Below are 24,529 nucleotides of genomic sequence, written 5' to 3' on the forward strand. Positions count from 1 at the left end.
TGCACCAACATTTCTTGGCTGACAGCACCTTGCACGTTCCTCTGGTCTGCGGGGTATTTACGCTTCTGCTTTTGTCTGGAGAATATTACCCTGACTGGCAGTGCAAGAAAAAAATGGCAGACAAATAGAAGCAGAATGCAAAATATCCTGCAAAATCTGGTAGGCCGGCACTCCTGAGAGCTCTGATGCAAAAGATAATTATAGATGAAAGTGTGAAGGTTGCGAAACGTTCTATTTACTCGGGTTGCTTAGGAGCCACGCACAAACCACACACCAACCCTGCAAGGCACAACACGAGGCCGGAGCTGCAGGGAGGATCAGATCTGCAGAGTTCTCAAGTTCTGCGCAACCTTCATTGCCCAAATATGGTCCAGCAGCATCAGGGAGCTTAAAAGGCCAGAAATGACGGGGCCTGTAATTCACAGCAGCTTTGCTGAGAGCGGCGCAGCGCTGCGAGGCTGCTCGGTTTTGCTGGGCAAACGCTGCTTTGTGGCTTCGCAAAGGGTGCAGCGGAGCCAGAAGTGCATTTCATGTCCTCCGTGTTTTTGTTTCAAGACGAGCTGGGGAAATTTCTCGCCAAAGCTCCGTGTTTAGGCAACATCAAAGCCGAAATATTCAGGGGCACGTCCTCGGTTTGTGCGCATGGACAGCGGATATCAAAGCAGGGATCAAATGGCAGCCCTTCCTTCAGATACCACAGAGTCACACAACAGCCCAGGTTGGAAGGGAGCTCAAGGATCACGAAGCTCCAACCCCCCTGCCTCATACAGGGCCACCAACCTCCCCATTTCACAGCAGCTCAGGCTGCCCAGGGCCCCATCCAACCTGGCCTCCAACACCTCCAGGCATGGACGGGGCATCACAGCCTCTCTGGGCAGCTGTTCCACCACCTCACCACTCCCATAGCAAAGAACTTCCCCCTCACATCCAACCTCAACCTTCCCTCCTTCAACTCCAAACCGTTTCCCCTCGTCCTGCTCTCATCTCCCCTTTCCAAGACACCCCATGACGCAAAGCTCTGCACGCAGCCAGGAATCGCTTTCCAAGCAGCACAGAGCTGAATTCACACGTGTTGCTCCTGGTTTGCCAAGCAGAAGAAAACGTAATGCGAATAACCAAAGTACTGACAACACCTGAGAAGTGTAAAAAACAACAGCTGGAAGGCTTGAATTAATAGCAAAAATGCACCCTTCATCCAAAGAGGAATGGACAGTTGGCACAGAGCCTGCACGCATCCAAGCTCTCTTGTTATAGAATCACAGAATCATAGAATGGCCTGGCTTGCAAAGGGCCACAACCATCATCCAGTTCCAACCCCCTGCTGTGTGCAGGGTCACCAGTCAGCACACCAGGCTGCCCAGAGCCACATCCAGCCTGGCCTTGAGTGCCTGCAGGGCTGGGGAACCCACAGCCTCCTTGGGCAGCCTGTCCAGTGTGAAACCACCCTCTGTGTGACCCCTCTGTGTTATCTCCTCACCAAGGTGAGGCCCAACAGCCATAAATGCACGGCGGACAAGGACTGGGATATTTTAGCTTGGAAAAGAAGAGGCTCTGAGGAGAACTGGTGGCTTTCCAATACTTGAAGGGAGCTTATAAACAGGAGGGAGAAGGGCTGCTTTTGAGAGTGGATAGTGATAGCACAAGGGGGAATGGTTTTAAACTGAGATGGGAGGAGGTGGTTTGGATATTAGGAGGAAGTTTTTCACTCAGAGGGTTGGAACAGGCTGCCCAAGGAGGCTGTGGATGCCCCAGCCCTGCAGGCACTCAAGGCCAGGCTGGATGTGGCTCTGGGCAGCCTGGGCTGCTGGTTGGTGACCCTGCACACAGCAGGGGGTTGAAACTGGATGATCGTTGCGGTCCTTTTCAACCCAGGCCATTCTATGATTCTATCATCTTCCTCCAGCAGTTCCCATCCTGCCCAGCCCAAGGAGCGGGGCAGGCCGCAGGGCAGCAGCCCGTTTCCATGGTAACAACCGCCATGACACCCCGCCGCGGGCTGCTCTGCTCCTCCGGAGCCGTCTCTATGGTAGGCGCGAATGGGCCGGGCTGTGCGTGAGTCCGCCAAACCGCAAGGGGGCGCAGCGCGGCTCGGCTGGGCGGAGCTTTGGGGGCCGGGCCGGGCCGGGCCGGGCGGAGCGGGCGCTGCCATGGACGCGCTATGCCGGGCCGAACCCCGGCCCCGCCGACCCGCAGCCGCGTCTCCGCTGCCTTGGTCCCGCTTCTCCGCATGGTTGGATTGCGTCTGCGTGGTCACTTTCGATCTGGAGCTGGGCCAGGCCATGGAGGTGCGAGGAGGGAATGGTGGGCCTAAGGGGGATGGCGGGGAGCTGAACGGGAAGCGGGTTGGGCCGCGCCGTGTTTGACGGCTGAGGGCCGGGGAACGTGAGGTGGGAGCGATGCTGAGGGCCGAACCGGCAGCGCTGCGGCGGGTTTCCCGTTTCCCTTTATCCCTGCGGGGAGAGAGGTGTCCGAGAGCTGCTGCTGCTGCTGATCCCCAAAGGATGGGGCCGTTCTGTGCTCTGAAGCTTCTGAAGGAGTGAACGGGGAGTGCGGCCCATCTGTGGGGATGCGAGGCCTGAAGGTGGCACCTGCTACAGACTGAAGTCCAAGCGTGTACCTGCGATCTGTCCTGTCGAGTCAGACCAGGCATCTGCCTGGAAAGAGTACGGATACCAGGATAGTAATAACGGGGTGACTGTTAGCCTTTACTTCACAGCTGTGTTTTAATACTGCGTAGAATCATAGGACGGCCTGGGTTGAAAAGGACCACAAAGATCACAGAATCACAGAGTTGTAGGGGTTGGAAGGGACCTCCAGAGATCCTCAAGTCCAACCCTCCTGCCAAAGCAGGATTATCATCTGGTTCCAACCCCCCTGCTATGTGCAGGGTCGCCAACCAGGCTGTCCAGTGCTACATCCAGCCTGGCCTTGAATGCCTGCAGGCCCACAAAGGGACTTTCTTACCCATTTTCTTGTCTGCCTACCACTATAGTGGAGGATTCATTGCCAGCCATCCGGTGCCGTTGTTATCTTTCTGCTTATCCTGTTTCCCTGTTGTTTAGATCAGGTCTGGACACTGTGGCTGCAGCGGTGAAGAGGCCGTTCAGTGATCAGGGCCTCTGGGCTGCACGTTTTTGGGTTTGAGAAATGGTTCTGTGGCACCACCCTGTGGGACTTGGGCCTGACTGAGCCTGCAGGGGAAGTTGGCTGTGGATGATACTGGCTGAGGTCAGAGCTTGTCAGAGCCTGGTGTTGGTGTTGCGGGTTCACAGGTGCTGTCTATAGCAACAGGCTGTGAGTGCTGGGAGTGCCTTGCAGCACCTCACACTGCAAAGTGAGGCAGAGGGAAGGGAAACCTTGCTGACTGGAGGTTGCATCATCGGTGTAAATCTGTGTGTGACGAAGCAGGCATCACAGTGGTAATAATTAGGGGACATCTCAGCAAAGAGCTGAGGAACTTTGCTGGCAAAGCACCTGAGGAACTTCAGCATGAGCGAAATGTAAAGGAATCCAAGAGCCTGCAGATTGACAGTGTTTCATCAGCCAGTATGTTACCAAATAGATATAAAATCACTAAAAACACCTTCCTCTTTTTCTTCCTTGCTCTTCTTCCTCACCTTTGCTCTTCTCTCACAAAAATAATCCCAGGGATGGAACAGCTGTCACAGGACAGGCTGAGAGCTGGGGCTGTGCAGCTGGAGAACAGAAGGCTGTGAGGTGATGTGAGAGCAGCCTGTATCTAACAAGGGGCTGCAGGAAAGGAGGGGGCAGACCCTCGAGCAGGGTCTGTGTTGGTAGAACAGGGGGAAATGCCTTCAAGTGTGCAGAGATTTAGGTTGGATCCAAGGAAAAAAAGTCTTTCACAGGGAGGGTGGTGAGGCAGTGGCACAGCTTGCCCAGAGATGTGGTTGATGCTCCATCCCTGGAGGCTTTGAAGGCCAGGCTGATCAGGCCCTGGGCAGCCTGATGGAGCTGTGTTGTCCCTGTGCATTGCAGGGAGTTGGAACGGATGGCTCTCAGAGTTCCCTTCCAGCTCTAAGGATTCTATGATTCCATGAAATGTCCTTCGCAATTCTGACTCCTGCACTTTCTTCAGAGAGTCCATTTGAACGAGGAGGGGGGAGCACAGCTTTGGGAGGATCCCTTCCCCACACACAGGCACTGCGTGAGCTGCAGAGTCACCCTGAGTCATTGTCTGGATTGGTCTCTTTGTTGCTGTGATCACTGCGGGTGCCAACAGCCACACTTCAACTGTGTCACCTCCCGGCTTGTTGGCCCTGAGGGGGAGAGCTGTTGCACAAAGGATGTGTGACATAATTTGAGCCAGATACTCAGCCAACATTGAGGTCAGATAATGCAAATGCTTTCAACAGAATATGCAACTTTTAATTAAAAAACAAAATTTCACAGAATGGTTTTGGATTGGAAGGGACTTCAAGGATCATGAAGATCCAACCCTCCTGCTGCATGCAGGGCCACCAACCTCCCCATTTCACAGCAGCCCAGGCTGCCCAGGGCCCCATCCAACCTGGCCTCCAACACCTCCAGGCATGGACGGGGCATCACAGCCTCTCTGGGCAGCTGTTCCACCACCTCACCACTCCCATAGCAAAGAACTTCCCCCTCACATCCAACATCCATCTGCCCTCCTTCCACTCCAAACCATTTCCCCTCGTCCTGCTCTCATCTCCCCTTTCCAAGACTTGACTCCCAAGTCCTCTTTATAGGCTCCCTTCAGGTCCTGCAGGCTGCACTGAGGTCACCCCACAGCCTCCTCTTCTCCATGCTGAACAAGCCCAGCTCCCTCAGCCTGTCTTTGCAGGACGTGCTGCAGCCCTCTGCTCATCTCTGTGCCTCCTCTGGCCCCTCTCCAACAGCTCCCTGTCATCTGCCCTCCTTCAACTCCAAACCATTTCCCCTCGTCCTGCTCTCATCTCCCCTTTCCAAGAGCTGTTCAGATCATCCAGTTCCAACCCCCTGCTGTGTGCAGGGTCACCAACCAGCAGCCCAGGCTGCCCAGAGCCACATCCAGCCTGGCCTTGAATGCCTGCAGGGCTGGGGCACCCACAGCCTCCCTGGCCAACCCGTTCCAGTCTGCCTGGACTCTCAAGCTCAGGTTTGGATCACGAGCAGCACGAGGCTGCTGCACTTCTGAAGGGTCAGCATCAACCATGCAGGTCTGCGTTACGAGACAGCAATTAGCAGAGCTGATTATCTGCAGTCTTCAGATTAGTCACAGCCACGAGGAAGCGTTTGGTCGCCTCGTGCAAGAAGCAGGCGCGCAGAGAGGAGCCTGCCTGCCCCTGCGGTGCAGCTGTGAGGCGGCCCTTCGTGCTCCAGCCCTCCTGCTCCCACCTCAGCGTCGTGTGGGCTAAATTTGCTCCCGCATCGTCTCCTCCCTCTTGTCTCAGTGAAGCTAATTGGTTTGTAATTTTTAATTGTTGGTTTGACGCTCTCTCTGAAGCCAAGGAATCGGCAGAGAAGTGCAGCGTGCTGGCGGGGCGCCCGCCTTATTTATAGAGCTGTGCTGAGCAGAGCTCTCAGAGCTCCAGATGCTCTCACGCTGACCTCGAGCAGAGCTGCTGGCACTTCTTCAGGGCTCCTCTGCTTCTCATCTGCTTTAAAGCCACCCGCGCTCCCCGAGCAGTAAATGCTACAAAGGCAGCGTGGATACTTCCATGGATTTGTAAGTATCACCGTTTCCCTCCTCACCAGGTGCCACGTGCGGCCCGGGGCCGCTGTTGCAGTGATATTTCTTGCCCCTCATGTGCCTTTCTGCTGTGGGTGTTGATCGCCTGCAGCTCTTTGCTTACCCCTGAGCTGAGGAATCTTCCCCTCAGTTCTCCTTTTTATTGGGTCGCGGCGGATTGCAGGCATGGCGCTGTCAGCATTTCCGTGGATCTTCAACTGGATGCTTCAGAAGTCTTGAAGGTCCCTTTATCCGAGATGCTGGATGATGAGCAGGGTGCTGCACGGCTCAGCCGTCACCGGAATGCTGACGAAGCGCGAGGTGCCAGGCCTGCCTCTTCCCATGCACAATAAACCTCGTCTTTCTGACAGCAGCTCTCAGATCAGCGAGGCTCAAACTGAGCTCTGCATCCCCTCCGGCTTCTCCTGCCCATTGTTTATTCTTTGTAGTTGCTGTGAGCAGCATCTCTGGCCAGCCAGGCGCTCGGAGCCATTAAATACATGTTTCACCCTCGGCTCTGGTAGATGCTGAGCCTCACGCCAGGCTTGCTGGCACTCAGTGTGAGCAGGGTACGTTGTTTCCCACGTTGTTTTCCCATCTGTGTGTATGCAGAGCTTCACTTTCAAAGCTGTTCTTACTCTGACCCCCCCCAGCTTCTCTTCTCCCCTCCTTATTGCTCAGGATGCCACCTTTCCTCTCTCCCTTGGTGTTTCTGGTGAATTGTTCCATGAGTTTCTAGCAAGAGTCAGAAAAATCAAAGCAAGAGCAGCAGTGACTGACTGACTGACTGACTGACTGACTCTCATCTCTTTTGCAGTTGGTGTATCCTTATGACTTCAGATTAACAGAGAAAGAGGTAAGCACTCCATTCCATTCCTTCTGCTGTTAAAAACACCGCGCGGCAGCGATGGAGGTTTGCTCACTCTGCGTTTTTGGCTCCTTGCAGAAGACCAGTATCTGCTACTTGTCCTTCCCTGACTCCTACTCAGGTAGGTGGCATCTGCTGGCCTCGCCTGCGGGCCCTCCGTCGCCGTTATGAGAGAAATGGGTTCATGATGGAAGCAGTGAGTCATTGCCTGGTGCAGTGCCGGCACCAAGCAGCACCCAGCCCCGAGATCTGAACTCCTTTTTGTCCTTCTGGTTGCTCTCTGGCTACAGATCTGTGATCCACTGGGTGGCAGGATGCCTTCCTGGTACCTTGCAAGCTTCACCCATGTGAATAATACATTAAAAAAAGAGTCAGAAAGGGCAAATTTTGCAGCTGTCGACTGTCAGCATTTCTGTGTTTGAGTGCTCAGTGAAAAGGAGTAGATGGGGAGGGGATGCTGTTGCAGCAGGCGTTCCCAAAGCTGGTGTTTATAAACCAGAGGGGATGCAGTGGTTGTGTTCATTCGTATGAATGCTCATGGCTTTCAGGCTGGCTCCTGAATGCTGTTTGCCCAGTTCTGATGCTCTTGGATGTCCTTTCACGAGTTTCTCACAGCTTAGGGAAAACTCAGCGCTCCTTTGATGAAAGCCAATTGTTTTCTAGCAGGAATGCCCTTGTAACAAACACAGCAATCTTTGCAGTGCCGTGGTTGGAAGGAATTATGCCCCTTAGCCCTCTGTAGCAGCTCAGTCTGCTTTGCCTTGGGTTTTGTTCAGAGAGCTCTGGTGTGTTTGATTCCTTCCTCACAACCAACCTCTTTGTCAGTGCTTGACCTCAAGCTCTCCCACCCATCCTATCCACTCCCAAGCTTTCACACCCTTTCTTTTTTTATTGCTGTTGAGTTCTTGGTGAGCAATGCTGTAGAACCTGGGAGGTTCCCAGCTGCAGTGTTCGTCTTGCTCACTGCATTGTGCAAGGGGTTGCTGCTCAGTCAGCATTTGTTTGCTCCTGAATTAAGGCTGCTGGAAGGTTTCTCGGCGTAAGGTGGGAAATGGTGGCTGCAGCCACACGGGATGGCTGTGAGCCTCCCAGCAGTGACTTGCTGAGCTGCGACTCAGTGACGCCACCCCTTGTGTTCAGCTACGAGTTCTTCCTGTCTTGTGCTTTTGATTGGGGTTATTCCCTGCTTTCTCCTTGCTGAAACTTCTCCCTGAACATCTGTGATCCTCTCTGCCCAGGTGGCCTTGGGGACACTCAGTTCAGCTTCCGCCTGCGCCAGTCTGGGGGGCAGAGGAGCACTCACTATGAGGACGATGGCGAGTACAACAGAGAAGCACCTCTCACACTGCAGGTCGGTTGTGTTTCGGTGCTCTGAGTAGCCCTGCGAAGCAAGCAGCAGCTCTGTTGGCTTTAAAATCCAAACGTGCCCTCGGTTGGTTCAGAATTACTCATTTGCTTTGGTTGTTTTCCCTTGAAGAGTCAGAAAAGAAGAAAGCGTTCAGCGCAGGGATTTCTCCTGCAGTAACATGAGTGCAGGGCCATGCTGAGAGCTGCAGCTGCACCAAGAGGTGGAGCTGAAGCAGGAAGAGTCCAGGTTAAATCACAGAATGGTTTGGGTTGGAACGGACCTCAAAGATTGTGAAGCTCCAACCCCCCTGCGTCATGCAGGGTCACCAACCTCCCCATTTCACAGCAGCCCAGGCTGCCCAGGGCCCCATCCAACATGGCCTCCAACACCGCCAGGGACGGACAGGGCATCACAGCCTCTCTGGGCAGCTGTTCCAGCACCTCACCACTCCCATAGGAAAGCAGTGGCTCTGTCTGGGCAGAGGGGAAGGAGAAATGGTGGGACCCAGATGACATCCAGCAGGGTGCACAGCTGCCTGTGCATTACAGCGAGGCAAAACAAGAACATCCTTGTCTGTGGAGAGTGAGATGTTTACCTGCTTGCTTGAGGGAGGGCGGTTGTTTGCGTAGGACCTGTGCAGGACATGGAAACTGGCACGGCCCACATCTGTGCTTTGCCTCGCTCTGTGCTGGCTGCTTTAGCCATCCCCAACACTGATACCAATCCCTGAGCTGTGTGTTGTCCAGCTGCAGGCTCTCTGCCCGTCCCATGCAGAAGGAGGGATGCGTTCAGCACTGTTGCTCCCTTTGCTGAAGCAGACGGCCTTCAGATCAGCTCATCCTCTTCTGTCACAGGAGCTGATGCTTTCTGTGCTCGCGCCTCAACGCTTCTGCATCCGTTTGTGGTGTACAGCAGCAAATGGGCTGTGGGTTTCAGGAGGAGCAGGAGGATTTCTTTGCCTAAATTCTGCCTTACAGATTTGTTTTTTTTTTCAACTCGTGTACATCTTTACTGCTTTGCAGTACCGGGATGACAGTAGTTGCAAATGGGATCCTGGGCTCCATCGAAAGAGGGGTGGCCAGCAGGGACAGGGAGGTGATTGTCCCCCTCTGCTCTGCTCTTGTGAGGCCTCATCTGCAGCACTGCAGTCCAAGTGTGGAGCCCACAGTACAAAAAGGACAGGGAGCTGTTGGAGAGGGTCCAGAGGAGGGCTGCTAGGATCATCAGGGGACTGGAGCAGCTGCCATGTGAAGACAGGCTGAGGGAGCTGAGCTTGTTCAGCATGGAGAAAAGAAGGCTGCGGGGTGACCTCAGTGCAGCCTGCAGGACCTAAAGGGAGCCTACAAACAGGAGGGGAATCAACTCTTTGAAAGGGTTGATATGTGTAGGACGAGGGGAAATGGTTTGAAGTTGAGGGAGGGGAAATTGAGGTCAGACATCAGGGGGAAATTCTTTACCCAGAGAGTGGTGAGGTGCTGGAACAGGCTGCCCTGAGAGGCTGTGGATGCCCCGGCCTTGGAGGGGTTCAGGGCCAGGTTGGATGGGGCCCTGGGCAGCCTGGTTTAGCATTCAATGTGGAGGTTGGTGGCCCTGCATGCGTCAGGGGGTTGGAGATTCATTGATCCTTGAGGTCCCTTCCAACCCTGGCCATTCTGTGACAGCTCCTGTCTCTAAAGCAGTAAAGGCAGATTGCCAACAAAGCGAGTTCTGTTAAAAAGCAACACTGGAAAGACAACCAAGGCTTCAATCCTGGTGCCAGCAATGCCTCCAGATGCAACCTGAGGGATAATCCTTGTGTTTGGCACTGTTAGCTCTCCTTCCTTCTTGCTCCCCCCATGGCAAAGAGTGCTTGAAATGAGGGAGCTCGTGGATGGCAGCATTTGGGCTCCCCACAACAGCACTGTTTCTCTTGCAGAGGGAGTCGGCGCATTACTTTGGTTACGTATACTTCAGGCAAGTCAAGGACAGCTCGATGAAGAGAGGTTATTTTCAGAAGGTGAGTGCTGAAACCAGATAGCTTGCTGCTCCCCTCTGGTACGTAGCTGTCAAAAGGCACCTCTCCATAGCTGTCAAACTGCACCGCTTCCTACGTGACGCCCGCGGCGCTTCTGCAGGAAGCAGCAAAGGTCGTGGAGAAGAGGAATATGTGGAAAGTGCCATTCCAAACAAACCTGGACGTGGTTGCCATGGTGTGTTAATCACATGAGCGGTGACCTGCTGTGTGAATCACGAGATCCTGAGGTACTGGAATAGTTCCTTCAGTCTGTGCTCTAGTGTTACAGACAGAGAGGGGACGTGCTCAGCTAGTGCTGTCTGTGATGCTAAACCCCAACCCTGCCCCGACTGATCTTTCTCCTCCCTGCAGCCATCTGGGAACGGGCTGCTGCTGTGCTGACTGCTTCTTGCTGGTGGCAGTGATGCTGCTGTTACCTCACAAGCCTCATCTCTCAGCAGAAACTCCTTTAACACAGACAATGGGAAAAAAAAAAATATGAATGTAAACCTGTATTTTGGTATAGGTGTGCTTAGAATTATTCGTGCAGATGGGTACAGTAACTGCACGAGAGAGTGGGATTGCAGATTCTCCCCAGGGAGGGAAAATGCTTTGATCTGAAGATGCACTGTTTCCTCTGTGGATCCACAGAAATACTCCTTCAGGAGCGATCTTTCACCTCACAAGAGATGGACTTTGAGCATCTGCAATGGGGCTCCATCTGTCCCTGTGCTTCCTGCAGGCAGTGACATGAAGTTTCTTTCGAAGAAACGCTTCAGTATAGAAGTCAGATTCCTTATCTGCAGCCAAGCAGCGGATGGATTGCTTTAAAAGTTGTTGAAGTGGGAAGCTTCGTAACGTGGGCTCATGCACTTGGTCTCTTAGAGGCTTTCAGAAGTAGAGGGCAGGTAGAATTCCTCAGTGAAATTTAGTGTCCTGTTTGGATGGCTTGCTTGATTTTGAGTGGCAAAGCCCTGGCTCAGAGATGAGGTGTTGGGATGAGCGTTGCTGAAACACTCCTTGCATCCTGAACAGCGCGTTCTGTACCGATCAGAGGTGGAGGATCATCAGAGTCGTGATGAATGAACCCAGTGGGACTGAATTGGAAAAGATGCTTATAAAAAAACAAACAAACAACAAAACCCACGTGAAATACACGTGTATTTCAAACACTGCAATAAAAGCAGCAACAACCACCGCAAAATCACTGCTGGAAATGCATCGTCAATACTCTGCAACAGCCTCGTGTGGCACCAGGGGGGTTTAGATTGGAAATGGGGCAGAATTTCAGGGGAGTCGACTCTTGGAAAGGGTGGATGATAGCAGGGCGAGGGGAAATGGTCTGAAGGTGAAGGAGGGCAGACTGAGGTGGGGTATCAGCACTTGCAGTGTCGGGTGGATGTTTGGATTTGACCTTGCAGGTCTTTTTCCAACCCAAATGGTTCTGTCATTCTTCCTCCCCAGCATTCCTTTATTTTGTTTGTCTGCCTCATTTCAGTTTCGACCGTCTGCTTCTTGCTCTGTTCTCTCTGCTCTGGTTATTTTGGTAGCTTTGAACCTCTTGGCCATTTATTTTCTCCTACAGTGGGTTTTTTTTTTTTTGCTAGGTCACAAACTTGTGCCATCTCACTTGCAGCGGCTCCCTTCCAGAAGCTGTCAGCTGTGCTTATTTATGAGGAAACTCCTCGAAGGCTCAGCTGGGAGGAATTCTACCAGGCACAGTGCTGCTTTGGAGCTCCTTTTGAAATGATCTCACTCAAGGCTGACACTCTAGTCTCAACCAGTCCTTGGGCTTGCCTGAATGCAAGATTTCTTCGCAAGTCAAACATCTGAAACTTCAGATCTTGATACACTTTCCTTAGCTGTAGGATAAGAGCTCGAGCATCCCTCAGTTTGAGCTTTTCTTCCTGCAAAGCCTGAGCCAGAGCTTTGTTGTTGGCCTGGAGGCTTTTCATTTTCGCAGAGGTGGTGGCTGCTCTTTTTGCATTTCACAGTTGAGATCTGGCTGATTTTACTCAACGTCATCCATTTCTGATTTCTCTTCTCACGTTGTTGATGTTGGTTTTCAAGCAGAGCCCTCTAGGAAGCAGCACAGGCAATATACTGTGCCAGAAGTGGCCACAGCACGGTGGCTCTGACTCCTAATGTCCTTTTTTCCCCCCAGTCTCTGGTGCTGGTGTCACACCTTCCGTATGTGAACTTGTTCCAGTCGTTGCTGCAGCTGATTGCTCCGGAGTACTTTGATAAACTGGAGCCGTGCCTGGAGGCAGGTGAGCCATCAGATTGATGGGGAGCAGCTGGCATATTGAAATCTTTCAGCCTTATTATTGGGAGGTTCCTGAAAGACATTTGAAATGCTCCACATTAATCCGTTCTGAAACAAATTCCGACAGGGAAAAGACTTTGATCCAAATGCCTGCCTTGTCAAAATGATAAACAGCTGTAAAGGATGCACGAATGGGAAGTGTCTGACAATCCTAATAGGCGATGCTGTCAGTTGTGCATCCAATGTATTCCCAAAGAGGGGCAATGTTTGCTCATGCGACGTCTCTGTTCAGGCCTTCTGTTGCACTGTTCGACTTAATGATGCTCTGTCGTCGGTGCAGTGCTGCTGGCTGTGCAGTGGGAGCAGTGCTGCAGGCATCAATCCAGCATCTGTCCTAAAGTACTGTGTCCAGTTTTGGGCCCCTCACTGCAAGAAAGATATTGAGGCCCTGGAACGTGTTCAAAGGAGGGCAACAAAGCTGGTGAGGGCTCTGGAACACAGGCCGTATGAGAGGCTGAAGGAGCTGGGAATGTTCAGCCTGGAGAAGAGGAGCTCAGGGGAGACCTCATTGCTCTCTATAACTTCCTGAAGGGAGGCTGTAGTGAGCTGGGGGTCGGCCTCTTCTCTCGTGTCATTAGTGATAGGACCAGAGGGAATGGCTTCAAGCTACGGCAGGGGAGATTCAGGCTGGACATGAGGAAGTATTACTTTTCAGAAAGGGTGGTCAGGCACTGGAATGGATGCCCAGGGAGGTGGTGGAGTCACCGAGCCTGGGGGTGTTCAAGGAAAGGCTGGATGTTGTGTTGAGGGACGTGGTTTAGTGGGAGCTATTGGGAATAGGTGAACGGTTGGACTGGATGATCTTTTAGGTCTTTTCCAACCTTGGTGATTCTATGATTCTATGATCCTAAAGCTGAGCAGTTATTTGATGTAGGGCTGGTTTGCAGCTCGCCGTGGGGACGCGTGAAGCGGGAGCGAGCAAGAAGAAACGGGCAGAACTCGCAGGGCCAACTGAATGAGCTGCACTGAGCTCCTGTTCAAAGCATTCTGTTTGTCTGCATCCCTGCAGTGTGCAATGAGATCGACCAGTGGCCGCCTCCGGTGCCGGGACAGACGCTGAACCTCCCAGTGATGGGGGTTGTCATTCAGGTACGAGCTGCTATGAATGATGCTCAGCAGCAGACTGGGTCAAACTGGGAAGGGGAATGTGTGCTTCCTCTTCTCCTGGGTGTTAATGCTGCTGTTGGCTCTAGATTCTTTTCTTTACTCATAACCACGGTGCAATTAGAACCGGGAATTGAGAAAGCTTTTCACGAGGGTGGTTATTAGGGAAGAAAGTACATTGTGTGTGCGTGCTCGTTCCGTTTCCCTGATTAATTTGTTCTTAATTAGGTGAGAATCCCATCCAGGGTGGATAAGCCAGGATCAAGCCCAGTGAAGCAGTTCAATCAAGAGGTAAGATGAAGTGTGGCATGGCACGAGTCACTGATGGGCAGAATGAGGACTAGAAGAATAAGAAAGGAGGGGTGGAACTGCAACTCTTTGAGAGCCTTGTCCCATCTGAAACCATTTTGGTGTGGGATCAGTTCAGTCTGAGTAACCCATGTGGAGCAGACTGCGTGCTCTCCTGTCCGTGTCTTTGAGAACAGGACTCTACACAGTGCTTTGAGTTATGCACGAGCTGTTGCTTCCACAGCTTTTGCTCACTTTCTTTCCTGGGCATGAATGCATGGGTGGCTCTTTGCAGAACTCTGCTGTAGCCTTCTGTGCTGTTTTCGTAGTGCTTGCAGCTTGAACACCTTTACTGCTTTGGTTCAGCTTCGATTTTGATTCCTGTTCATCTCATCTTTTCATTTTATTTCTCCTCTCTCCTTTGAATAACGTTACTGTCTGTCTATTACACAGTTCTGGGCTTTTGGTAGCCATATTTCCAGCACTTGTTGCCTGTGCCTGTATCTATGTCTGTATCTGTGCTCTGCCTTCAGCCAGGGGAAGCTCCAGAAAGTAAGGGAGTAGTTATGGAGGAGGCCCTTGGAGAGAAAGGATTCTCAGTTCTCATCTAAGAAAGGAAATTCATTTGAACCTGGAACGCCCAATCTAGATCTATTCCTGGCTCATACCAAGCATTGATATCCTTCTTTTAGTTTTGGGCTTATTGTGGAAGGAGCTGTTTTTGATGCATCAGTTTAGATGACATTTTAATCAGGACGTTTCCATTTAACAGCAAAGTCAGATTTGTTTGTTTTTTGTTTTTCATTTAGAATCTCTTACCAGCCCCACTGGTTCTCCCTAGTGTTCACGAACTGGATCTCTTCAGGTAAGAGCCACTGTCCCTGCAGCCCTCTCCTCTCCATCTGCTTTGTGTCCTTCCTGCTCACAGCATGCTGTAGATCAGAGGGAGGGTCTCTCTCACATGCACTGCTGCTCTTGTTAGAGGAGAGTTTCTCTTCTTGATCTCAGCTTAAGCACTGAAGTATTCACCCCGTGCATCTGAGCCAAAGCTTTCAACACTGTAGGTGCTATCCTAATGCATGCTTACATCTGTGTAAGCATTTTATTTTGCTTAGATGAAAAGCCATACTGAAATCAATTGCTTGACGTGGCCCAAAGCATTTCCTGTACACCCATATCAGGTGGTTGAGCTGTGGCTTGTGTAAACAACGTTCTGTTGTGGGATACAAGAAATCAGTCCTAGGTTTCAAATGCCCGGAGGCACATCTGGTTATGTGATAATAATGTCTGGTCTTTTCTGAGCTGCCTCTCTAAATTCCACTTCTCATTCTCCCTGCCATTAACAGGTGTTTCCAGCCAGTGCTGATTCACGTCCAGATGTTATGGGAGCTGATGCTGCTGGGAGAGCCAATTGTGGTGATGGCACCATCCCCTACAGTTTCTTCTGAAATGGTTCTGGCTCTCACCAGGTAACACCTCATTTGGGGACACAGGCAACGATCACACCAATATCTGGCAATTTTTCAGACGCGCTTTTCTGGGAGGTCAGTTGCATTTAGGTTGAGTTTGCCTGTGAAAAGCACGTAAGAGAAGAATTAGCACAGCAAGACAGTCTTGTTCGTGTTCCACCAACAGCAGAGAAGAGGGAAAGGGAATCCCTGGTGTTGGGATTGCCGATGGGTCACGGCCCTGAGGAGCTTTCTCTCCCCAGCTTTGAACTCTAGCAAAATAAAAACCCCAAACATCTGAGCACTCTGGATGGCAGGACCAAACGCCACTCTTGGATGTGTAAGCACTCATTCCCCATTCATGAAGCTTCGATAGCAACTGTTCTGTCTGTTGTTACAGCTGCCTGGCTCCCCTGAGGTACTGCTGCGACTACCGCCCCTATTTCACGATCCATGACAGTGAATTTAAGGAATACACCACCAGGACACAAGCCCCGTGAGTAGCTGACAGCCCCATGCTGCCCGCTTGCAGCTGTGTGCCTGGAGGAAACCCTGAGGGTAACGTCGTTCTGTGCTCTTTCCCTTCTTACCAGGCCAAACATTGTTGTGGGAGTCACGAACCCTTTCTTTATCAAAACACTCCAGCACTGGCCACACATCCTTCGGGTTGGGGAGCTCAAAATGTCAGGTAAGGGTGGAACCGCGTCCTGTTGTGCTGCTGTGCCTTGTTGGGGCTGGCAGGGAGTTGTAGCCATCGTTTTACACATCTGCATTCTTGGGAGAGCTGGGAAACCGAAGGGAGGGCTGGACTGAGGCAGCTGGTGCGCAAGGTGAGCGTGAACTTGGTGAGGACGAATGGTTGAGAGGAAAGCTTGCTGGGTTTTTTCTTCTGAAGCGTGAAGAAAATGAGAGCAGCTGGGTAGGGAAGAGAAAATTCCATAGACAAGAAAAGTAGAAGGAGAGACTCTATGAAATGCAACAAACTGCTGCACTCTGGGCTGAGCAGCCCGCAGTGGTGGCTGTGGGGCTGTTTTGCAGTGCCTGCTGAACACGTTCCCAGTCCAAACTTCCAGCCTGAAAGCTGGCACGTGAGAAAGCTTATGTGAGGACGGTGCTAGGAGAGGATTTGGTTTGTGATACATAAGCTTAGCACAGACATTCTCAAGTGTGCAATCTCTTGTATGTGTGAGAGGAGATCAGAACCTGAGCGACTTCTCTCCTGTCCCTCCCCAGGTGACCTGCCCAAGCAAGTCAAGGTGAAGAAGCTAACTAAACTAAAAACCCTAGACACAAAACCAGGTATGTCCTCTTGTGGTTTAATTCTACCTACCTTCCCAGGCGGGGGATTTTAGTGGCTTTGCAGACATGAGCATCGCACACCTTTGGTATCACAATAAGTGGGACGTCTTGGTGTCCTCCTGCTCCATCTGCTACGTGGCCCTCTGTAAGGGCGTCCCCCAGCTAATAAAGAGCTGTACATCTTTGTTCTGAGATTGAAAAAGACAATTTACATTAATTGAGGCTAATTATTTTGGTGCTGGGGAGCAGACTCTTAATTTTCTTGCTTTTACGTATCGTGTCCGCTTTTGAGATGCGGTGGGACTCAAAGGAACTCGCTCAGCTGGATGCAGCCCTTGTCAGTTCACTTGCTGCTCGTGTCAGGCCTGGCCACGAGCCGACCTCAGTGAGTTATCTCACCATAAACACAGGATAAGAAGGTCCCTGAGGTAACACAGCGATGCTGCTGTGTGGCTGCATGAGCAATGTTGTAATTTTTGTAATGAATTTTATACGATGTTTACAATCAACCCCCTGACACACACAGACAGTGCCAGAGACTTCACTGCGCCACGTAATGGTGCCTCCTCGAGATCTGTGGGCAAAAGCTTGTTTCTAACATTGCTTTCTTTTCCAACCTAGGAATCTACACTTCTTACAAAACGTTTCTTCACAAAGACAAAACTCTGATAAAAAGATTGTTAAAGGTGAGCAGCTCCAGCCCTGCTCCACATCATGCGTGAGGCGGTGGGAAAACTCTGCTGGCAGCTCGGCTTAGCAGACAGAACTCCGCAAGCAACAGATTTATCTTTAGCTTGACTTAAGTGCCTAATGATTTGAGTCAAGTGCACTTGAACGCCTTTCTCAGGCCAGCTTTAAAATTCTTCACTTGATACCATAGATTAAAGGCTGGCAGAGATGATAAGCTGAGTGAGGACAGTCCTTACTGAACAAAGAGTCTGGAGAAACAGATTCTATGTAACGCGAGTGTTGTCTTGAACCAGGGAGCAGGATGTGTTTTCTGGGCAGCACGCTTTCCAAAATGCTCAGGACTGGCTGCTTCTAGCTGCAGAGTTTGCAGATCCTGTGTCTATCTGCATAGCAGAGCACAGCATCTTTGTGAACGCCCTGCTTTGCTCGCAGGGCATCCAGCGGAAACGCCCGTCTGAAGTGCAGAGTGCCCTTCTGAGGAGGCACCTCCTGGAGCTCACCCAGAGCTTCATTATTCCCCTGGTGAGTTGGGCAGGGACTCGTCAGGGCGGTGTGAAGGCAAAGGGAGGGAGTGGGATGCTTGCTGAAGTGACAAGTTGGCGCTTGCTCTCTTTGATTCGCCTGTATTAGGTTCAGGATGTGGCACTGGGGAGATATTTAGCTCCTTCCTATGGAGCAAAACGTCTCTTGATTGAGAATTTCAGTAGTTAGCATGAAAGTCTGCAGGTTGAATATGTGGCACGTCACCTGTGAAGGCAGAATGCTTGTTGCTGCAGTGCAGAAATAGTTACCTCCGCCCCCCCCCCCCCCTTTTAATTTGATTCTAATGCCAAATCTTTGCTCTTTTCCCCAGGCAGTCAAAGCAGATAAATAGCGATGAAGAGACGTGAGCCCAAAACCTTCCTCTTAGTGCTAGAGTCAAACCTAAGCCTGTGTGAGGAGGTCCCTGCTGAGCAGCTCAGGAGCTTGTCCACGTGGTGACTGTTCCCCTGAGGCAGACTGCTGTAACCAGTGCTTGCTTTCGGGGCTTCCTGAGCTGGTTTCCTTAGAGAGCCTGTAGTCCTTTATTGGTGACCATCTAGTTGCACGTGTCTGGCTTCTTCACTTTCTCTTCTACATCATCATAAGGTGTAGTAAATGAGACAACAGATCACCCCCTGAGATTTTAGGGCTTCCTGCCACCGTGGTAGGAAAGGTGGAACTAGCTGATGCTTGAGGTCCCTTCCAACCCAAGCCACGGTTCTTCCCACCTGACCTTTTCTTGTGTCCTGTGTAGGATTCTTGCAGCGTGTGGTTTTGTGACCTGACCCCTGGTGGGAAGCAGGCTGGGGTGCTTAGGCTCACATAAAATGCAGCTATAAAGGAAAAGGGGAGAGCAGGAGGCCAGGGATTGCGAGGCACTGGAGAAGCCCATAACTCTCAGTGACCCTGCAAGAGGCTCCTTGATGGTCGTAACATCTTCCTGTTCGTTTCTTTGTTTTTAGGAGCACTATATTGCAAGTCTGATGCCTCTGCAGAGGGCCATTACTCCGTGGAAAGTAAGTTCAACCTTCAGAGCCTTCTGCTTTCTTTCCCCTGGGTATGTCTCTGCCATATGCTGATTGTGTGTTCTGATGCACTGCGTGAACTTCCCTCGTTAAAGGAAGAGGGTTAAAAAAAAAGTTGAAACAAACACGAGGACAGATGCTTCCTGTTTTGCAGTAAGCTCGGCTACTGTGAACCTAATTTGAATTTTGCTAGCAAGGCTGGTTCAGATGTTAAAGTCTCTTGAGTTACAGCTTTGAATCTGTCTTGTGCAGCCCCTTGTGCTGCAGATAGAGACCTTGATTTCCCCTGGTTTCTCTTGGGGGGGTGTAATGTGGTCCTTCTGTTGCACAGAATCCCCCACAGATTCGTCCTTTCCGACAAGATGATTTCATGAAGACCCTGGAGCACGCTGGCCCCCAGCTTACCTGCGTCCTTAAGGGTGACTGGTTGGGTCTCTACAGGTATGAGTTCATTCATTGCATACACGATCTCCTGAACAGCTGGTGCAGTTTATAATGAACGTCAAATCCTGAATTAGAACTGAGAACAAAAAGGGGATTTTGGGGACAGAGACCGGTCACAAGAAAAACTCATTCCTATGAAGAGTTGGTTGGTGTTGGTGAGGAAGAGCAGAACGCAGAGTCAAATCATAGAATCATAAAATGGCCTGGGTTGAAAGGACCTCAAAGATCATCCAGTTTCAACCCTGGTCTAGCCAACCACCAGACCAGGCTGCCCAGAACCACATCCAGCCTGGAAATCAATCATGTCTTTCTTGTAATCTTTGAAATACGGAGCTCCAGTTGGGTTTAGGACCTGCAAACCTGAAGGTGGAGAACTGAAGAACACCTGGATTCTCACTGATGGGAAACAAGGGGTCTTGGCTTTGCTGTCAGCTGTGTAGTTCATTCTCTTCCAGGGAATGTCTCCTTTTTAAGTGCCTGGCCCTTGGCAGGTGGAGCAGGAAGGTGTGTGGTTGTACACTTTGGTACAGCATTCAGTACCACTTTGTTTGTAGTGCAAACCAGCAAGGCAGTTTGCACGTAAAAGACAATTTTTTTAGGGTAGAATTTAGGATAGCGTGTGGGAAAGTGTGCCCATAGCTTTCATCAAGGAGAACTGGTTTTGTTCTGAAGTTCTCTAATGCTCTGAGATGAAGGGAGGAGTAATGCTGCCCTGTCTGCTTCCCTGTGTAGCCCAGTGAAAACTTGTTTATTGCTGCACCATGCTGGAGAGGCAGGAATTGCACATCCTTTGTCATCGCCTGGGTGATACCTTGCTTATGTGGGAGAGATGCAAAGAGCAATTATTTGGGGTTTGGGTCAGTGCCAGCAAGTGTCTGACAGCTTTCAATGTCAGGAAAGAAGGGGAATCGAGTCAGATACTGCAGAGGAACGTGAATTTCTTCCTGTGGTTGGGCCATCCTGGTTGTCCACCAAAAAAGTGGTTATAGATAAACAAGAAGGGCAAAGGGCAGTGCTTATTGAATCGGTTCAGGCTTGAGCTGATGCAGAGGAAGGTGTGAGACTGGCAGGACCGTCCCTCTGTTGGTGACGATCCGCTGAGGCTGCATCGTGCTAATGCCTGATGGAAGAGGAGATGTGAAAAGAGCTCATTAGCTCATAAGCAGTTGACACCAAGTCAAAATGCCTGCGTCTGCTGCACGGGAAGGGAAATGTGGAGCCAGTGTTGTACTTGTTGGGATCCCTCCTGTCCCCTTCTCACTGTCACCTTGCTTTCTGCAGGCGTTTCTTCAGGTCTCCCAACTTTGATGGCTGGTACCGTCAGAGGCACAAGGAAATGACCCAGAAGCTGGAAGCCCTTCACTTGGAGGCCATCTGTGAAGCGGTACGTGCCAGCTGCTCGTGTTCAAACCAGGGCTGGAATTCTCAGGCCCGACACCTGGAAGATGAGAACGCTCCTTGGATGTTCACCGACGCCTCTTGGTTCTCTGGCAGAGTGGGGACGGTGCCTGGTGCCCAAGGGAAGCACAGGGCTGCCTCGTGCCTGGGTGCAGAGGTGCCCTCGTTCCCCACAAGTGCTGTTATCCAAGCAGCCCCACTTGCTTAGCCAGCACAAACCCGCTCTGGTTGCTCCTGTCAACTGTTTCTCATTCATCAGGCCCTTCCCAAGCCAACAGAGACCCAGACTGGAAACGTCATCTGTTGCTGGCTCCCTTAAATGCCTATTGAAAATAGGTAGGAATTTTAGCAGTGATCGCTGGTGCAATTTCTAAAACTGAGCTGCTGCAGGGATCACCCCAGGAGCTCTGGCATCCCTCCCAGTGCACCTTCAGCTGCAGTGCTTGCTTCACCGGTTAGCTGTGCAGGTCCTCGAGCGTGGTGTGGGAATGCCAAAGCTGTTTCCTTTCTTAACAGGCCTGACTCTGGCAAATAGATGTAAGTTCTGAGCGCAGCACGAGATGCAGAGTGCTGACTGGAGGAGGGGAACCCTGCACCATCTGCGTATTGCTGCATCTTTCCTTGATTCTTCTCTTGCAGGCAAGAGCTTGATGCTGTCGTGGGCAGAAAAGTGGGGAGAGCTCTGTCTTGCTCATTTAGGCTTAAGTGCTGTGAGCAGAGTTATGAAAGAGGATGAGAAACCTCCTCCTCGCTTTTATTTCAGGCTTTGCTTAGGGGTGTCTCTGAGAAAAGTTTCTGTAAAGAAGAAATGGCTCTGAAGGAAGCTGTTCTTCTCTTTCTGTAGAACATCGTGGCATGGATGAAGGACAAGTCAGAGGTGGAGATCGTAGACCTGGTGCTAAAACTCCGTGAGAAGCTGGTAGGTTTTCCTCCCCTCTTCCTGTACTCGTTCCTTCCTGTGTCCCTGTGGCAGGGAGTGACCAAGGGGTGTAGATTGCAGCTGATGCTTAGAAAGCTTTGTTCTTCCTCCCTCATTTGGAGGACTGGCAAACGGGACAGTGGTGATCCTTAGAGGTTGCCTGTGACAGAATTCCAAGTTCTGTCTCGTTCTGTCGGCCTGAGCCCCAGCTGGTAGCTTCCCATCTCTTTTCCCTTAGCCCCGCTGCAGAGACAGCGTGAGGTTTGCTGAGCCAACACCAAAGCAGAAAGAGGACACGAAGCTGTTTCAGGTCTCCTCATTTCCCCTTTCCTCCCTCCCTGCAGGTGAGAGCCAGGTGCCAGCACCTCCCTGTAAAGGAAGAGACCCTGCGGCGTGTGGGCCTTTACATTGAGACCATCATTGACTCCTTGCCTGAAGATCTGCAGGCAGTGCTGCACCACCACTGAGTGCCCTGAGGGGCTGTTGCAGAAAGAAGGGCCCTCCCATGCTGAGAGCAGCAGCTGCGGTCACCCGTGGAAAGGAAACTTCTTCCCTGATCCAGCCTCCGTGGCCCTGCCAGGACCTTCCTCAGGAGCGTGTTTGATTTCTGAGCTCACGGATCAGAACTGGAGCAGAAATGGGAAACCACGTGTGCTGTTCTGCCTCGTCCTGCTGCAAGGAGCTGGATTTAGGGGCCCGTAAATGAAAAACAGTTTCCTGCGTGGCTGCTAATAGGTCAGAAAACGGCAGCCAGGCTTTCAGCAGCATGCGATAGGCTGTGCAAAACATGTTTTGCCCATATATACACATATCCATCTTTGTCTACTGCTTGGGCTCTCAAAATTTCAGTGCCGTCATCCTGCCTGGAAGAAGTGGGATCAGCGCTGTATGGGGGAGTTGTTTTCAGGACGGCTCCTGCTGGTGATGAGAGGGATGCTGGTTCCCCACATAGAAACGACGTGGAAAAGAAGTGTTGCTGCCCATTCAGCAGCCTGACTCATAGCAGCGAGAGCTGCAGCTGTGATGGGAGTGGGAGGCTGAATTGCTGGACATGGAACGCTGTTTTTTCTTCAAGGCAAAGAGAGAGAGAAAAAAAAAAGGGGCTGGTGCATCTGCAAGGAGCAGAGCTCTCCGGAGAGGGCAGTTGTGCACTGTGTGAATGGCATCAGCTGGCACAGCCCTGCGGAGAGGAGCTGGTCTCCAACTGGAATTTATTCTGCTTGGAAAAATCGAGTGTGGTAACATGTAGAGTTGGAGCTGTGCCTTGGGCAGCAAGGTATGTCTAACACGGTCAGCCCGCTTGCTGACCTAAACCACGGTGCAGGATCTGATTTGGGCAGTCTCACGATTGCTGCCACTGCATTCCACCATCTGCCACTTTATCCAGCGCCCTGGTGTGCCTGCAGAACGTTTTTCAGGATGGGCTGGGCAGCCTGATGCACTCCTTCCCACCCCAGGAGCAGAGGTGAGCGCTCACACCGTGCAGAGCTGCTGCAGCTCTCTGTTGGCAGTACTGAGCACTCGCGTGGAGCGAGCTGCCTCCTCCTTCAACCTCAGCCCAGAGAGTTGGGGCGATCTCAGCAAGTGGTGGAGGTACTGTGGGACAGCACAGAGGGGAATATGGCTGCTCTTCCTGCTGCCTTCAGCCTGGAAGGAGCAAAGCCTTGGCCGTGCTGCCCCCCGTAGCATTTTGTGCCACGCTCCTTAGCAGCAGCCCTCCCTGTACAGTGTATATTGTGTACATAGTTTGTGCGTGTGTTGCTGCTGTGATAGCTCTGCAGTGACTGTGGTGGACTGAAGCACTGATGTATAGTAGAAAATAATAGTTTAAAAAAGAATTGAGCCATGCTGTTTCTTGGTTTTTGGGTCTGAGATGAATTTGTTGAGGAATCTGGGCAGAGATGCTGAGTTCATGCATGGAGCTTCTGTCCCTTCGGGGGCTGTTTCTGTGAAACTGCCCCATGTGGAACCAGCACAGCTCCCATCTGCTGTGTGTGTCACCATGTCCTGCACACAGACCTTCACCTACAAAGCTCCAGGTGTGCGAATGGCAATAGCTACTGCAGCTCCAAATGGAATTTATTCTGCTTGTTAATCTGGGCAGTGCGTGAGCACGCGCCCTGTGGCGCTCAGCAGCCCCAGCTCCTCATCCTGCTCTGCAGCAGCACAAAGATCCTCATGTTCACAAGTGTTTTTCCCCTTCAACACTGCGTTCTCAGCTTTGTGCTCCTCCCAAGGAGGGCAGTTATCACACTTCTTGCAACCAGCTGCCCACAATTGCCATCTTCACTTTCCTAACAGCTTCTGTGTGCCATCGCCTCGTGCCATGCCCTGGCTGGAGGTCCAGATTTGCACTCCAGCTTTCAGAGAACCTTATGGGACCCCTGTCCCCATCCTCCCCAGCACTGTTTCTCCGTGGCGGTGCTGGTACCATGCGTTAAATGACTCAATCCTTGCTCATTCCTGGTGGTGGGGGAGTCACAGTGGCCACCAAACAGGTGGCACTGCTGTGGGCTGGGTGTCCTCCCAGCTCAAGCTGCCCAGGGCCCCATCTGTGGCCTCAGGCACCTCCAGGGATGGGGCATCCAGACTGCCTCTGGATGAAGGATTACCTCCCCATCTAACTTCACTCTCCTCTCTTTTAACTTACAGCCATTTCCCCCTTCCTTGTCCCAGCACCCTGCTCACCACTCAAACCATAGGTTCCCAAACAGCAGCCAAGTTAAGCATCAAATACGTACATATTCAAGTTTATTTTGGAGGGTGATGGCTGAATAAAGAGAGAAAAGAGGGAGAAATGTGCAGGAAGGGCTGAGAGATGGAGGGGAGTCAGGAGGGGGGCCGTGAGAGAGCAGAGGGAGGAACTGTGCTGTGAGAGCTCCAAGGAGCTGACAGCAGCATGAGGACCCTCCTGTGCTGCAGGGCCACCCCTTTCCCTGTTGGGTGAGGAAGCACTGCCTGAGTTGTGACTTCTGCTGCTCCCACAGACTCTTCCCACTGTGCCTGTCCACACCCAACACACAGACCTGGCTTTGCCCTCACAACCTGGTGTAAAGCACATGTGCAGATGTCTTCCCCAAGTCAGGACTGAGCAGCACGGAGCCAGCTGCTCCAGGCTCGCATTGAACTGATGCAGTAACCTCAAGGTCTATCAGCAGTGCTTACTGC

General features: G+C 51.7%; 1 protein-coding gene across 1 annotated transcript; it reads left to right on the forward strand.

The window, feature by feature from the left end:
- Nucleotides 1-2,147: 2,147 nt before the first annotated feature.
- Nucleotides 2,148-21,828, forward strand: DENND6B (DENN domain containing 6B; the record flags this gene model as incomplete). The annotated part of the gene is made up of 20 exons (XM_079536650.1): nt 2,148-2,285; nt 6,507-6,545; nt 6,636-6,678; nt 7,796-7,908; nt 9,821-9,901; nt 12,063-12,168; nt 13,234-13,313; nt 13,557-13,619; nt 14,426-14,481; nt 14,963-15,085; nt 15,465-15,560; nt 15,658-15,752; nt 16,298-16,363; nt 16,985-17,049; nt 17,486-17,575; nt 18,538-18,591; nt 18,932-19,041; nt 20,326-20,428; nt 21,287-21,361; nt 21,706-21,828. 20 exons carry the CDS (start codon nt 2,148-2,150, stop codon nt 21,826-21,828), a joined length of 1,719 nt encoding a protein of 572 aa, XP_079392776.1.
- Nucleotides 21,829-24,529: the final 2,701 nt, after the last annotated feature.

The sequence above is a fragment of the Tetrao urogallus genome, assembly GCF_951394365.1.
Source record: "Tetrao urogallus genome assembly, chromosome: 1".
In the NCBI taxonomy this organism is placed as follows: Eukaryota; Metazoa; Chordata; class Aves; order Galliformes; family Phasianidae; genus Tetrao; species Tetrao urogallus.